This window comes from Anomalospiza imberbis, chromosome 2, assembly GCF_031753505.1.
Source record: "Anomalospiza imberbis isolate Cuckoo-Finch-1a 21T00152 chromosome 2, ASM3175350v1, whole genome shotgun sequence".
Lineage (NCBI taxonomy): Eukaryota > Metazoa > Chordata > Aves > Passeriformes > Viduidae > Anomalospiza > Anomalospiza imberbis.
This window is the reverse complement of record NC_089682.1, coordinates 112,997,715-113,014,529: the sequence shown is the minus strand read 5'-3', so window position 1 is coordinate 113,014,529 and position 16,815 is coordinate 112,997,715. Positions and strand designations below refer to the sequence as shown.

The 16,815-nt window shown below is 36.6% G+C and overlaps 1 protein-coding gene across 1 annotated transcript; it reads right to left on the bottom strand.

The window, feature by feature from the left end:
• Positions 1-1,544: 1,544 nt before the first annotated feature.
• LOC137467364 (interleukin-5 receptor subunit alpha-like) lies at positions 1,545-15,393 on the bottom strand. The gene is made up of 10 exons (XM_068178869.1): positions 15,188-15,393; positions 14,696-14,850; positions 14,415-14,562; positions 13,791-13,899; positions 13,230-13,417; positions 10,951-11,087; positions 9,327-9,471; positions 5,305-5,392; positions 4,049-4,136; positions 1,545-1,910 (listed from the first exon to the last, which is right to left on the bottom strand). The coding sequence occupies exons 1-10, from the start codon at positions 15,288-15,290 to the stop codon at positions 1,830-1,832; spliced, it is 1,242 nt and encodes a 413-aa protein (XP_068034970.1). The 5' UTR covers positions 15,291-15,393; the 3' UTR covers positions 1,545-1,829.
• Between the last annotated feature and the right edge of the window lie 1,422 nt (positions 15,394-16,815).

The following is a 16,815-nucleotide window of genomic DNA, read 5'->3' as shown; positions in this document are numbered from 1 at the left end:
ACTCTATGAAGTCTGTGTTCCAGATGTGAGTGGCCAGTGTAGTCCTCCTCTACCCCTCTTACCTCACTTATATTGTGATTTTTTTCATTTTATCCATTCTATATCCTCACCAAGAAAGGAATCTATAATTTTATGACACTTTCTAAATACCTCATCTAATGATTTTTATCAGAAAAAGGGAATTCATTCCCCTCTTCTTGAGAAAACAAATCTGAACATTGGACCATGGGATAAATTGTATTGTCTACCCACAGACATGGTGTCTGGTCGTCCAAAAGAAAAGTTACTGTGTTGACTGAGGGTTTTCCCCTCAGCACTCAAGACAGGGGAGATATTACAGGAATTGTCTCACTGAAACTCGACTCATTACTTGATATCTCCAATTTACTTCTGCCTGATGATTTTTGTGGGCATCAGACTGACAGGTATGGAGGGGAGGGCACTGATGTTCAGAGGTAAAAACACCTTTGCCTTCTGTGAAAAGTACAATGCAAGAAGAAATGTAACATTACCTACTAAAGCTGATTGTTCTTTTGAGGTCATTAACCTGATCTTACAGCAAACAGTCATTTATAGTCCTTTTATTGTTCAGACATTTCTAAATTGAGCTTTCCAGCTGTCACCAGCCACTCTTAATAATAAAGGAGAAATAGTGTAATCTTCTCCATTGTGGACTTTTTACCAAAACAAAAAGCACATTTAGGTGAATCAAGACTCAGCACCAAACTGTATCTTAGAAACCTTATATTTCAAAAGCACAAACAAAATTTTTATATTGTTATTTCTTCCAATCAATTTTATTCTGACATGGAAAAAAATTACCAGTAATGAAAGCAAGTAAGTTTTAGGTATCTTCCAAACCTTCCAGAAAATTATGTCCATCATTGATTTGAATTTCCCACTTTCAAAAAAGAAACATCTTCCTTGCAAAATCAGTTCATTCTCTTCTAGTCAAATAAACACTGTCCCAGCTAAGAGTCAGAATAATCTGCCCTGATTGTGTACCTGAAAATGGTCTAGGATAGCTCATCATCTCATGGAATCAGTAGGAAAGACTCTTTAAAAGGACAGGGAAAAATAAATAGCAAAAATTGGTCAGTTCTGAACTTATAACTTCTCTGAGTTAAACTTACTTAAAAAATCGCAATACAGCAGAAAACTTTGTTTTCTTTACCTCGTTTAAAGTTTTCTCTAATACTTATTTTACCAACAGCAAAGTCCACAACATTAAAAGACCTTGTCTTCACGCATATCTCTTCTTTCTGGTTAATGTGTGTTTACACAATGCAGTGACTCAGAGAGGGATTTTTTTTGAGTTTTAGAGAACACTTGTGACATTCTCTTGCTGTTTCTAGAAACATCTACTGCTTCCACCATTTCTCATAAACACTTCAATCAGATGTTAATAACTAGTATGAATTTGTATGAACAGCCAATCTTCAAAAGGAATTGATCTATCAGACAGTACTTGGAAGCTATTATAGCGTTATGAAACACTAACTCTAATTTCATTTTAACACAAATGGACCTCGATATTAGCTTATATTTTCTGAGATGCTCTAATTTTACTGGACTGAAGATCAGGTTTTTTAGAGACAAACTGCAAGATACTGCTTTGTGTTTGTGATTCAAAGCTAATTTTAAGAGTTGCATGTTGTCAGAGTGCAAAGTACTTCAAGTTACTGAGCTCAGACAAACTCCCATATCAGCTGTTCTTTGATCTGTTAGAATGTTGTCCACCTCACGGAAAGGTACACTTGCATGCAGATAAAAAAGGCATGTCATCTCTATAGGTCTTCTAACACAAATTTCTTCAAACATTTCTGTAGTCAAATGTTCTCATCTCTGTTCTCTTCTGGTGTTCCCAGAGTAACCTCTGAGTGCATCTCCATTTGCATTGACATATGTTGCTGTTGAATAAAAATTACATTATACACAAAATCTGCATTCATTGGTAATAAAATTTCTGTGCATTTTTACAAGAACTCAACTTATTTGGCATATATCTGGGATCAGTACATAATCCTTACTCTGTTGCAACTGCAATGCAAAGATTATATTAATTACTCTCTCAATCTACAAGTTGCTCACAGGCAAGTTTGCTTAGTTGTTCTGAGCCTTAATGTTATTTCTTGGCACTCTCCAGGCTGATATGACCATTGTGCCATCAACAATCACTTGGATCAAAAGATCACAGTGTCGTCTCAGTAATTTGTTGCTATCATGTAGACAGTAACTACCCAGCTATGCTGAAGTCTTCTGTCAAAGGTTTATTCAGTGTTTGTAATAGTCTGGGGATGGAAATCACTTCTTTCTCTGTCGGTAACATTAAATATAGTTTTTGTGGTGATTATATATTGAATACAAAGACCCCTGCACAGCAGCTTACAGAGTTCTAATGTGAAGAGAGATACAGAATATAAAGCTGATGGTGATGATGATTCTGTATTCTGCCTGCCCATATTCATAGCCACAATGGGTATTATCGGTTTATTTGCTCACTATTACTGGTAAAAAATGGGTGAGAAGGACTTTAGCACAGAAGAGGTGATAAATATACTCTTTAACCAGCTGAGCTCAGGGTCAATATGGCACCTTTAGCATCAAATTTGGTCAAATTATATTGACCAGAAGTGTCATAGAAATTATTCTGAATCTTGAGAATAAGGGACTTGGCCTCAGGCCCGTTCTGGAGCTCTTGAGCTTTTCTGAGAAGATGAGTGCAGTGAAGAAGAGGAGCAGAGTCTGCTCTGAGACCCAGCCCAAGGCTTCTGGAATGAACTCCAGGTGAAAGTTCAAAACACTTCAATCTTTTAATTTGTCATTTGATTATATAGATATGCACATTGTTTTTCCCATAGATTTGTTTTGAGAAGATAAAATTAAATGAAACAGCCCATTCCTCCTGCCTTAAAACTCAAATTATGGTTCCTGGATTGAGATACCTGTGGTTTCTTTCAGAGTTTGCAATCACGTAGATATATTATTTTAAAAAGCCCCAAAACACAGTATTGGAAGATCTTGGGAAAGAAAATAGCCTAAGGGAACACACTGGAAATTGCTAGTTAAATTGCTGAATGCTTGACTAGAAGATATTTTGATATTGCAGCGTAAGTACAATAATATGGCAGGATAGAGTAAAATTTACAGAAATCCTGCCGAGCACACAGAGCAGAAAGAATGGTGCTTTCCACCAAAAACAACATAATTTGGGCACACCTGTGCCTTCTCCTCATGTGTTGCAGAACCAGGTAAGAAGCAATCTTGCTGTGCCTTTTAGCACACAGTACACTGTGTAGCTTTTCTGGAGTTACACAGATCTAAATTACTGCCTGACTAGCACATTTTCCCCTGCAACTCACACAATGACAGCAATAAGAAACGTTGAATGTGCAAGCCAAGGAGCTCCATTAACGACAGTCACAAAATACTGTAAATATTTAGTCCTTGTTTTGCCAAGTTGACTGAAGACTTGTAATCTGGCATGAGATAAGCAAGCACCTTAACTCATAGTGCATCAGCTCTTTCAATGTAAACACCTCTGCTTGTGGCTTTGTCCTGAAGCAGGGGCACAGCTGGGGTAGGTTATATTGCATGAATTGTGCAGCCTCCTCTTTCCTGCTCTAAGATTGTGCACATTTACTACTGCATAGCCAATGACTTGCAGATTGCCATAGAAAATTCCCCTTGATAACTGCTAACATGCTGCGACCCGTTTACTTGTATAACATCCCATAACTGACTATTCTTCAGAGACTCAGGGTGAGCACTCCTTAAAATGTTGGCCCACTGAGTGTGGATATACTGAAACACCTTTGAGCACACTAGACATTTTAGTCCCCTGAGGATTTTCTCCATCCTGTCTACTGACATCATTGTCCTGTAACCTCTAAAAGTTTTCTGTTCTCTTCTGGCTTCACTAAAAATGCTGTACATACCTTTTTCTTTTTTTTTTTCAATTACATGCTGCTCCAAATGCAATGTTGTACCATCCGATTGCAAGTAACATCATGCGTGTCAATGTGGTGAGAGAAAAAAGACACACTACCTGGTGGTGAGTCTCATCTTCTAACCACGTTTTGATATTATTTGAAGGATGTGGAACAGGTGTGGTTAAAACTTCCAGACATCTATACCTGCAAGACAGTGATACAGGCACGCAACTATTCTTGTCTGCAGAAACAGATCAGACATTAATGCTTTGCAATATATATTCCAGTTCCAAGACAGGCATATACTATTTCTAAAGCCATTTAACCTTTTCTGTCTTTCTTTTCACTATAGACACTTTTCTCAACATTTTCCCTAGCTCTTCCTTAGCCTAATTGGTTTCTAACCTGCAAGAGTTTTAAAAGGACTGGATGTATATAAAAAAAACCCTATTATTTATACAGAAGCATTATTTCCAAGCAAATTGAGAACTTGTGGCATGCTACTATGTCTGTAGCTTAAAAAATTATTCCTATCTGTTCTTTCCATAATTTAAAATTGATAGCTTCTTTTATATAAATCAGGAATAATGATTAGTCATTAATTAAATAATGTTTACTTTCAATAGAGGCTCCACTTACATACTGCACCTTCCAAATATTAAGGTATCTTGAGTCATCATCCTATCCTGGACAAGTTTATTTCTCAGCTCAAGAAAGCCTTTGCTGCCATAGGCAGCTCTCAACAGGGAAGTTATGCTGCCAGACAAAAAGTAGTGGCATAGAGAGAGTTACAGCATTAACTGCTGCTGTGTGTAGGGCCACTTCTATCACTTTGCTCTATTAATGGTATTAATAGTACAGCAAAGGAAATTTGTTCCATCAGCCTGACTTCCCTTTTTTATTTCTAGTTAACTCTAGCTTAGAGTGAAAGACTGCTTTCACAATATCCATGGATTATGAAATGAAATTGGACAGTATGACATGCAGTTCATCTCTGGTCTGATTAATATAGGGGGCCTTGAATGCAGAACCTGTGAAAGCATGGAATAAAGTCACACTGAAGCTAGAGAGGCAGCTGTCAGAGAAAGATTTAAAAATGTCATTTATAGTGGCAGAAATACATCAGAGAATAAGGTGTGAGACTGGATCTGTGGAGGACTGTGGTAGGAGCTGTGAGAGAAGAATTACAAGTGTCAGTGTCTTACACTAGGTCATAACATTAAGCACTAGTTTGTTAGAACAATAGCTGGAAAAGCACAATTAACTACTTCTTGAGAAAATCTATGTTTGACTTTTATCCATTGTATAGTTTACTCTCATCCTGACCCCTCTTCCACCAGAAATTTATACAATTATCAGAAACGTACACTACCTTCTACATGCATATATCAGAAGACCTCCAAGGAAAACCAGAGGACAAAACAATGCAAGGCTTAGCATTAGGATATCCACTGTCTTTTCTTAAAAAAAAAAAAAAAAAAAAAAAAAAAAAAAAAAAAGAAGAAGAAAAGGGAAAAGCAATATTAATTATATGGGAGAGGCTAGGGTATTTAATAAATTGATTAATTATGGACTCATAAATATTGCTCTATTCCTGAACTGTCACAGATTTAAAGAAACATTTCCTGGAGACTTTTTAGGAGAAAAGGGCTTCTGACTTCAGCACTGTTCCTTCCCCCACTTCCTCCTTTTAGCCCTCAGCCTTGCTGCTGACTTTGTCCAGCACTTCTTTCTTCATTCCATTCCCTCCTTTTCCTGGAATTTTGCTCTCATAGCCTGGACATGGCCTGCCCCGCCACTGGATATTTTCACACAGCCTTGACTCCTCTGGATATCAAACCCTCTGTCCATCTGCCATTGGTACTTCTGCTGCTGATCCAGCTGCTCCTGAGTTCCCACTGCTGCTACCTCCCATCTCCACACACCATGGTCCCCTGCTTCTGCCTCCTTACCACGTCACAGCTGTAACTGATTTAAGGCAAAATGAAAATAAAAGCATTTTCTCAAGCAAAATATCCTTTTGGATTCAAAAAGTAGCATTTGGTTTCTATTATACTTACCTTTTTAACCCTGCTTGGCACAGTCCTAAAGAAATGGCATCAATACATATTTATATTGTTCAACAAATACTACTGCTCTGTACCTTGCATTTCTTCCTCCAAAATACCCAAAATAGCAATGTATTTGGTTGACTCAGAAATGTTTTTCTGGGAAATTTTATTTCTTGTTTAATATCTAGCTTCAGAACCACAACTAGTTTGGACTGGTTTTAACTAAGTATTTTGAAGAAAAACAGGCAAGGACAGCTCTTAAAATAGAGCTGTTTATAGTCTGAGGCCAGTTAAACTGGTTTTAGGATCAATCTAGATTAAAATCAAAGTATAAAAGAATAAAAGTTCTGAGTTTGAACCCATTTATTTCCACAAATTTCATATGAAACCAAGACAAAACTCAGAAACTTGTGGGTAGAACTTACACGAATATGCCTTATCTTCTTTAAAGTACAAAACTACACTTTATTCACTTTAAGATGAAGTTACTTTCCTCTTGCTGTCTGAGATGAGGGCTCAGAAAACTTATTCTGAACTACCTCTGGACCATGTAGAAGAATTTTTTTTTAGTTTGTGGTAATTTCTCTGCATCATTCTGCTAACCTTATATCATGCACACACCCAGGAGAAGAGGAAGTCCTGTTCTTATCATCAGCTGAACCACAAAGTTTGCTTCTCCTGCTTTCTTACTTCTTGCATTTTGGAAAGCAGCAAGAAAAAGAAGCACATATATTCTTTTGGGTAGACCATTTCATGGTGGGTTTTTTTTTCAAATGCAAATACTTTAAGTTTGACAGAAATAACAGAACTTTGAAACCAAAACAAGTGGCTTGCTTTGCAAAAATGCAGAACACTTCTGAATTACTACGAACTTCAAAGTGATCTGTGAATGCTCGTCAGCTTTAAAAATTAGACCAATTATTTCAAGTTTCTACATACTAATAAAGCTCATTAAACATTTCTTTTTTTAGCAGAAAGTTTCTATAGTAAGTAGCTCAGTTCAGGTTAAATTGTGAGGGGTTTTTTTTTTGAGGGCATATGCTAATTCCAAAGGAGAATTAATGTTTTCCTCATGAGAAAATTAGCAAATTCTTTTCATGTCAAAGGAACATTTCAGAACAAATATTTTAGTTATGTTTTGAATTATGTTATTTTATTTTGATGTTTCAGCTTTTTTTTTTAAATAAAGGCCAAAATGCCTTTTTAGAATGTATTCTTAAAGAAATGTTGCACATTTCCTAGATGAAACAGTAGAATGTCAAGGAGAAGCAAACAGAAAGCAGGTCATGCCATGCTTCTTCAAGACTTTCAGTAGAAAGACATTGTGTAACACTAGAAAAATCAATACAATTCAAAACAAAAATATTGAATGGATGTTTTTCTTTTCAAGTTACTTGCATAATGTCCATTTATACATGTTTTCAATTAGAAGCAGATAGAATCATTTCCACAGAATACAGAGTAAAATGGACAGAAAAAATTTAGCTCAGCATCAAAGGAGGTATGTAAAGAGATTTAGCTGAGCACCTGACTCTCCAATGGAGTATGTCCATAGATTCATTTTATAAAACCACTGATCCTTACTGAGTAGGAAGGAGGGGAGTAAAGGAGGTATGTAAAGAGATTTAGCTGAGCACCTGACTCTCCAATGGAGTATGTCCATAGATTTATTTTATAAAACCACTGATCCTTCCTGAGTAGGAAGGAGGGGAATTGCTGCACCACACGTGCAGTATGCTCCAGGGTAAATCATCCTGCTGCACTGAACACATGCAGATATTACAGCTTATGTGCCATGGGGGTCTTGTCCATCCTAAACTTTTCTGAAGTGGAGGAAAGCTGCTGTGATTCTTGAACCTCAGCAACAGCTGTAAAGGAAGCTGGGAAGGCAGCAGTATTGAAAACAGCTAAAGGATACTGGCAGATGCTGAGAGCAAGGTTTGGTAGGCTGGAACCAGAACGGGTGACTGCTGAACTCCATTTCCTTCTTCTGGTGAAAGGCTGGCAGGGAACAAATAAATCTGCATGCCTCCTCCCAGAGGACCTCTTCTGATTTCCCCTATCTACACATGATTTCCATATCTACAGATATGTCTGGCCTGATGCCAGGCAGACAGACCAGGCAGACCCCTCCTAGGCCATGCAGTGGTCCTAGACTCTCTCTGTCTTTAGTGAGAAGAGAGGGGAATCTCTAATGAAGAAATCAAGACTCTTATGGCCTGAAAATTTCTCTCCTTCACCACAATGAAAGTGAAGGGCAATTAGGTTTCTTTCTCTAGATATTTCACTAGTGGAATGCTTTTGAAATTAAATGAATGAATTTAGGCCAAAAAAGGTTTCAGCAGACCAGTGGGATACAATGAATGAGGCATCTGATAGAGCAGGCAGCCAGTATCCAGTAAACTCTATAACTGAATTTACATTCAATCAATTTCAAAAATAATAATGTCATGCCTGGCATTTCCTGTCCTCAGTTAAATATGTATTTGAAGCTCAAAAATCAAAAGGACGTATTCCAAAACACAGTCTGTTGTATTAAATAATGATACTTACCTTGTTTTGTTTTACTACCCATAGTGCTGTATAATTTTTTGCGTGTCGACACACAAGTTTCTCTTCATAAATACAGCATCACACCACTGTGCAACTGCCCCTCTGCCTAACCTGTTGGCAGAAAGCTTCTGCATGTGGAGGCATTTTTCTCATCATGGAAAGCACAAGTTTCCCTTGTAAGCACACCACTGTTAGGTGTTTTCTTCATAGAGGTTAAAGGAAAAGTATTGCAAGGCTCTTGTTTACTTTGTGCTCGAGTGAGGTGTTGGGGCCAGAGCCCATGTATTTAAATGAGAGCTAAACCATTTCCTATCTCTGTCAGATAAGAAACTATTCCACCAGTGTAACAAGGGACATTTTGGACTTAGTCCTTAAAGACTATGTGGTTTGATGAATGTTATGATTTCTGTGGATTTCTTGGCTTAATAACTCCAGTTGAAAGTATTTTTTAGAGATGTATGGGCTGTCCTTTGCAGGGCAAGGCAACAGGGTGGAGGTATGATGGTGTTAGGACCTTGACAGCTGCTGACCATTTATTACTTCTTAAAGGCCGTCAAGAGTCAAGTGTAACTTAACTCAGGACAAGAGTTCTGTAAAGACCAAGGAAATAGAACTCAGACTAAGGACTTCCCTATGGCAGAGCTGTGTGAGCCTGGTGTGTGCCATGGACCCCTAGGCAGAGTTATGCCCCAAAGCAGCCTGAAGAAGAGAGGCAATAATGAAGTAAATATATTGAATGGTAGTGACATAACCCATGATAACAGTGATGAGTAGTAAGTACATAACTTACCATCATGAATAAATACTGGTTCACTCCATTCACTCCAGATCTTGTTTGCTATGCAAATCTCTTTCTTTACCCTCACTTGTGCTGCACATCTTTTTGCTGGCTTATGAAATGGATACTTATAGTTCTCTGCAGTGACATTTGCAATCTATCAAGAGAGGTTTAGGGGATTACTTTAAAATATTTTGCATTGCAGTTCAAACAGATATAAACTAGGGATGTCAAATACTACTATTTACATCTCTAACTAGTAGGAAGAGATTTTCAGAAAAAGTTCTTATGTCCAGATACAATTTGACTCTCATCTGATGTGGGTTAAAATTCAGAACTGAACATGAAGAGAGACTGGAACTGATAAGATGCAAGGAGGTATCATTTATGGCAGGACATTAGGATTTTGAAAACACTGATTCCACTTTCATTTTTTATCACCACATGTGGGATGAGCACAGTAACTATGGAACTGCAAATTTCAAGATTTTGGTGTGGGTAGTATGCTACACTTGCTTCTCTGTTATAATAAAATCTTTCCTTTCTCAGCTGAAGGATGTCCACTGTTTTTGTGGCTATCCTGAAACATCTTTAATTTTGCCCATGAAAAAAAAAAAGCACATCACTACTAAAGATCAAGCCCAAAAATGGGGTGGTGGAATTTAAAGCAGAGGGACCTTTAAATAAACCCTAATCACTTTTAAATAAAGAAGCAAACTTCTATAAATAATGTTAAAATTTTAAGAAGTATTAAGAAAGAGAGAAAACTTTTGCTTGTAGAAATTAAAAGTGACGTTAGAAGGCTGCAAAGAAGTAGAAAGTATGAATCTCATACATGGAGAAGCATGGAATCTTTGCTTCCTTGGAGTTAGGAAAGCATGATCTGTTCTCCTCATACTGACTGTTGTGGTGTGGATTTGACTCTGTGCACCATGTCACTTCTTTCTCTTTCCTTTAAGGCTTTTCCAGTTCTGGTGTCTATTATTATTTTGTGGTACCCAAAGCACAATATGAAACTTCAGGGGAAACTCAGCATCTAGACAGGCAAATTAGTCACAACCTGCACCTTACATGTGACATGCTGGTCATATACACTTGAATAACACTTGACCTTTGCCTAACACAGAATGATTGACTCAGATTGTGGTTCAATGCTTTTTTTCACAGACTTTTTTTCTTCTGTGTTGACTTTTATGTTCTAATTCCTTATTTCATGTTGACATATTTGACATGCATTTCCTAATCATAGGATTTTCCTTATTCCTGAGTTTTGCTTTAACCAGCATTTCAAATTCTAACCCTGTTTCCCATGGTACTTGACAACCTTTCCTAGCTTTCAGACAATACTTCTTTTTCTATAACAAAAAGTCAATACTGTGATAATAATGTACAATTCAAATTTAATATAGAAGCCAAAAACTTCAAATTCACTTCAATGCAAGCCTGACTCTGAAAGATTTAATAAAATGTATTGATTTTTCATTTTTACTAAAAAGACAAGTTGGATTATTCATTAAAGATAATGGGATTTCTTTAAAGTTTGTTTGAGATTAAATTCTGTTAAGTTTGAGGGATTCCTTGTTTTTGTGGAAGTTATGTTGTACAGACTAAGTGTACTACCAGGGAAACTGATTACCTTATGATCTGTTATTTTCACTTGGTACAAAAAACACTTTTTCCTTGCTGAACCAATAGTAGGTGGAGGTTTCCAGTGAATTTTAATACTTCTGTTTTCAAGGGAAACTGAGACGTTGATTGGCGGGTTCAGCTTCTCTGAAAAATAAAGAGCAGAGAGAGACCTTCTGTACCTCATACTCTTTCTCATATTTAAACAGATGTAAAACAAATGAAAGTACATCAGTCCTTAAAATATACATCTGAGTGTTTTGGAGTTTGCCACACCCAAAGAAGACATTCTAGAGAGTGACACATTTTCTTCGAAGCTGCTGCTCAGGGTGTGCCTCAAAATAAAGGGACGTAGCTGGGGTTTTTCATGTATCTTTCTAGGAAGGCCAGAAAGAGTGGGAAGGAGAACAAGGTCCTCTCCGGAGCCAGTGCCGGTGCTGAGGATTCCCTGAGTCTGCTACTGGCTCCATGTCATGTAGGATACATGTGTTTTGTCTACCCACAGTCCTGGTATTATTACTTTAAAAAAATTGAATTTCATCTCAGAGAGGGGTTACAGAGGGGGCACATAGAAATTCATAGAATCTCAGAATTCATAGAATCTTAGAAGGGTTTGGGTTGTAAGGGACCTGAAGGACCATCTGTTTCCAAATCCCACCTCCCACTAGACCAGGTTGCTCAAACCCTCATTGAACCTGTCAATTGTTCAAAAAAAATTTTTCAAAAAAAATTTTTCAAAAAATTTTCAAAAAAATTTTTCAAAATTTTCAAAAAAATTTTTCAAAAAAAATTTTTCAAAAAAAATTGTTCAAAAAAAAAAGGTTGCTCAAAACCTCATTGAACACTTCCAGGGATGGGGCACCCACAATTTCTCAGAAAAACCTGAGAATTTATCTGATTCAATACATGAAGATTTCTTCAGATGCTTAAGAAATATCTCTCTTTCTCTCTCCTACAGAGGAGCAAGCAAGCTCTTGCTCTGGAGGAAGTACAGTATTGGAAGCAAGGGACATTTGAGTCCCCAGGATTTCAGCCTTGGATTCATATAAGCAAACCTACAGCTGGTTTTTAGCATGGCAACTGTTAGAGCGCTGCTCCTGAGTGTGTGCTCAGTACTCAGGCATCCTCAGTCCTTCTCAGCAGTTGCTGCATTTCTCTGAAAGGAAGAACTCCAGCTGGAGTTTTCTGAAAAATCCCTCCCAGCAGAGAAAGAAGTGCATGGCAAGCTTCTGCAGACAGGGTCAGTGAGATCTGGGGATGGCAGGGCTGCGAAGTGAGAAAAGCCAGAGAGGCAGAGAGGGTGAGTGGCAGCACCACAGGTCCAAGCAGCTGTTGTGCTTGCCCTAGCAGCCTTTGAGGGTGGGGTCGCACCAGGAGCTGTGAAGAGACATGAGCCATGAGAAGAGTAAGAAGCAGGGGATTTTTGTTTAGCCTCTGAAACACTGCTACCAGACCATTCTCCCTTCTAAGGATGTCAAGAATAGGCAGCAATTTAATTTCATCCTTTTGTCACATGTCAGATTATAGCTGGCTCTGATTGCAGCGTAAAGCTTTAGGTAAAGCAAACAATTCAAATGTCTTAGAAAAGGTTAGATGAGATTTAACTCAGAATAAATATTTGGAGTTTTGAATTATATTTTTTGCTATCCCTTGAGCTGTGACTGATTCCCAGGTTACAGGTCTGGAAGATGATCATGTTAAAGACTTAAAAGGCATTTGAATCTGCAATCTTTGCTAAATTTCAGGTGAATTTCTCACCCATGAGATTAATTCAAACTTCCAGAGAAGTTAGGAAAAGTAATTTTATATGATCGTTCAAAACAGTAGATAATTAAAAATAACTGCCAAGATATTTTTAAATTAAAAAAAATAAATAAAAATGCTACTAATCTCTGAAAACAATCATATTCTTAAATTCAGGTTATAAATGAGACTTGTGACTATTTATGGTTTTTTTTCTTAATCACACTTGCTCAGCACTATAAAAAAGGATAGAAAAGAAAAAAAAGAAACAAGGGTGCAATGCTTATAAATATTGTTTCCTCATATTAGCTCTTTTCTTTTAATTAAAATGATAGATAAAGAATGTTAATAATTCAGATGAAAAAATTAAAAAACCTTCAAACCTAATTAATTTTGTTCAATTTTTGTGTAATATTCACACTAAGATGAATGCCTAAATAGTTAGAATTAATATTATGACTTTGTCACACCTATTTCCTTTTTCACTTCTCATGAAGAAACCAATAAATAAACTTTTCATAATATACAATAATAGACAATACTTACCTATTGTCTGAGGTGTGAAAGCTTTGTAATAAGACAGTCCTCTTGAACTATTTCTCAAATTTCTCACAGTTATGTTTAAATTTATTTTCCTTGATGGTTGGAAATATATTTCTTTCATATAGCATCCAATATTTTTCTTCCTTGCATTTTTTATATATTGCTGGCATGCAAAAACCTTTCCTACATGTCTGTGAGAAGGAAATATATGGTATAAGGATATATTAAAAAATATATTTTATAAATATAAATATAATATATTATATATATTATATATAATATATCATATACATTTATTAAATATATGTATATTATATATAGTATATATAATATACTATATATACTATATACTATATAGTATATATTATATATTATATATATTATATATTTATAAATGTGTGATTTTATATATATATATATATATATATATATATATATATGTGTGTGTGTGTGTGTGTGTGTGTATATATATATATATATATAAGGAAATATAAGGATTTTTTTTAAATCAAATACTTAGGTCCAAAATCATGGTTTCATACTTATTTGGCTAAACATCCTTACCTGTATGAGGTAAAGATCTGGATATCTTCAGGAGCTTCTGCTTTGATGTGCCAGGTGCAATTGAAAAAAGAAATGTTATATATGATGCACGAAAGATTCTGAATGTAGACTGCAACAAAAAAATGGTAAAAAGAAAGAGCCATGTTTATTTTACATTGATTTCCTAATAACAGTATGATGGTTGTATTTACAAACCCATTATCTTGGCTTATTTCCAGAAGTGTGAAAAAGTTTCATGTGAGAAAACTGGGAAGCACATCTGCTACAAAAGCCTTACTAACCCACTTAAATTAAAATCTCTGATCTTTTAAGAATTGCTGAAATCATGTGATACAGAAGGCAATCTTTATGATACATGAGTTGCTAAGGAAATGAAAAGAGTGTTTGGGTCATACTGACATCTTGCTCAGCAGAGCTGGAGTTTTCTGAATCTGAACACATTTAATAAGGGAAATAATTCTGCAATATCTCAAGGTATTATGAACCATATTCTTAACATATCTGTACCAAAAAAAAAAAAAATAGTAGCAGAAGATAATGATGAGATTTCAGAAATTCTCCAAGTAAGACAGGAAATTATCACAAATGCTTGGATGTCCTAACAACAAGCAGGAAATAGCTGACCTGGAGGTGCCTTGTAAGTAAATTCTGTCCAGTCACTCTCCTTAATTATGTCTTCTGTTTCTTTTGCAAAAAGTTGTGTCTTAACTTTAGCATTAAAACCAGAGTGTAATTTAAGATGTATTATCTTTTCCTTCTCCTGCAGTCTTTCCTAAGAGGAGGAAGAAGAAATTCCATGAAGGTAGACAGTTCTAAGTATTGAAAGGGAAAGATGCAAACTCATCTACTGAATAATACAATATATTATTTTACTTTACAATATGTGCAACCTCTGAAGAACTTACTTTCCTTTCCTTAGTGGTGTTGAAGAACTTATAAATCAAAATATACTTCACAGTGTATTTCTTGGTTTCTTCTTTTGTCAGGTTATTGTTCCAGGACAAAATAACTCTTGACTCATCCTCGGTGGTCCACAGAACATTATGTAGCCTAAATGCATCTGCAATTACAATGATATTACATAGAGAGAGAATCCTCCACTGTGTACACTGAGGAATTATCTCTCAGCAAGGCTTCCATGCCCAGTAGCTATACCAGAACCTCTGTTCTTGCCTGGAGAAGGAATTTCTGAGCTTTGCTGAATATGACTTTCAGCAATGGGAATCATGCTGCTCTTTGCAGCTTTCAAAATTAATTGATTCACTTTTGCCTATCTTGGACACCTCTCCTACTGCAGCTCTCTGTTTCTCTCTATGGGCTGTAGAAAGTGCCTTGACAAGTTCAGATTAGACATCTGAGATGGTTAGCATAAGATGAACTGTTAACACTCTACTTACCCTTTATGTCTTCTTGTCCCCTTGCCAGGATTGTGGAAAACAGTGTCTTATGTTGGAAAAAGCTTAATATCAGCAGGACAGGAATGACTGTGACACGTGCCATAGCAAATGTTTTGGGCCACAGGTCTGAGGAAACTGAGACTTTAGTTCCAAGTTTGGTTGAGAAAGTATTTAGAGCGTGACGCTTTCATTTTGCATCTGTGAAATATTAGGAAAGGGTCATCTAGATGCTTAAAAGGTGTCTAAAGTACAGAAAGTAAATATGAAATGACATATGTTTGACAGGTATTGTTGACTGGTGCCTGCTGTTCCCGGGATGTTTGTATTCAAATCCACTCTTTAACTGGGTGCCAGGGCCATAGAAAGCGTGTGCCATAGAGCACTGGTTCTGAGTGGCATCACACTGTCATTTTGCAAGCCAACACCACAGATATGACACTATTGACACTGCATGTGTTTAGGCAAGGCCCACCTGACATAACCATGACTAGAATTAAGCCCAATAGCTCTACTCGTATGTCATCTGGCCTCTTGTGATCGTAGAGAACTGTCATTTCTAGAGTGTGACTTGTGTAACCTGGTTTAGGAGGATATGAACCATAAGAGATGAATCCTGCCATTTGAAAAAGTATCAGCAAGAGAATTTTAGGTGTTTGCTAAACTTGGAATACAGTGAGCAAACAGATTCAGACTGATCAAAGTTGGTTTTAGCAAGACAGCATTGCTATTTCTCTGAAGGGTCTCATTCAGAGGTTGCCTTAATGTAAAACAACATTTGATACCTTCCATGTTCATATGCCTCCATGTTAAGAGACTTTCACTCACTAACTGATTCATCTTGGCCCTGATTGTTTTCACTTTTAAATTCTCAGACATACTGTATTCAGGGATCAGCACCTGGAACCATATCAAAAAGTTCACAATACATTGGCTAATAAGTGGCACTGGTCATGTAGAGGAAAATGTGTGAATGTTACAGTACATCAGGAAAATCTACAATGAGGTTTCCTGGAAAAAAGAAATACCCATACACTTAAAATTACATGCATATTCAGATTAATTTATAATGCTATTTTATCACTATGCAGTGAAAAAGAGACCACTTAAGGAATGCTGCCCTTGTTTATGAAGTGCTGTGAAAAAATCATAACAGAAAGCTGTACCACAGAGGTTTCCCCATCTGGTTCATTCCGGAGTGATCTCAGCTGTAGCACCAGCAGCACCTATAGTATGCAAGTCACACTATGCACATGGCCAACCAAAAAAAGAGTAAATTCTCCTACTTGGTGTGCCCAGGTAAGAAGTCAATTCTAATTGGAGGGGGAAGGGGTGAGCTGTGCCATTAATTGTACTCCTAGAACAGTATGGTGTGTGGTAAGAGGGAAAAGTCAGGGAAGATATAAAATAAAAGCAAGGGAATTTCGATGGTTTACTATTCAACATGTAGTGGCTCATCCCTCTCCATGGAATGGAGCAATCAAAAACAGTCCTAGGAGCATGTAAGTACTTTATTCAAATTAGCAGAAAGGGAAAAATGAGGATGGAAAACACTAAGCAAGTTAAAATACCTGTGGCTATTATTAACATGATTTTTTTTTTTTTGGAAAACACAAGTCAAAAGGGGATGT

Coding starts and splice junctions, on each gene's coding strand:
- LOC137467364 (XM_068178869.1), bottom strand. CDS start 15,290: ATGGCACGTGTCACAGTCATTCCTGTCCTGCTGATATTAAGCTTTTTC. Junction 11,088..13,229: donor TTTCACACCTCAGACAATAG/GTAAGTATTGTC, acceptor TTTATTTTTCAG/AGAAGCTGAACCCGCCAATC. Junction 1,911..4,048: donor AAGATGAGACTCACCACCAG/GTAGTGTGTCTT, acceptor TTTATTCAACAG/CAACATATGTCAATGCAAAT.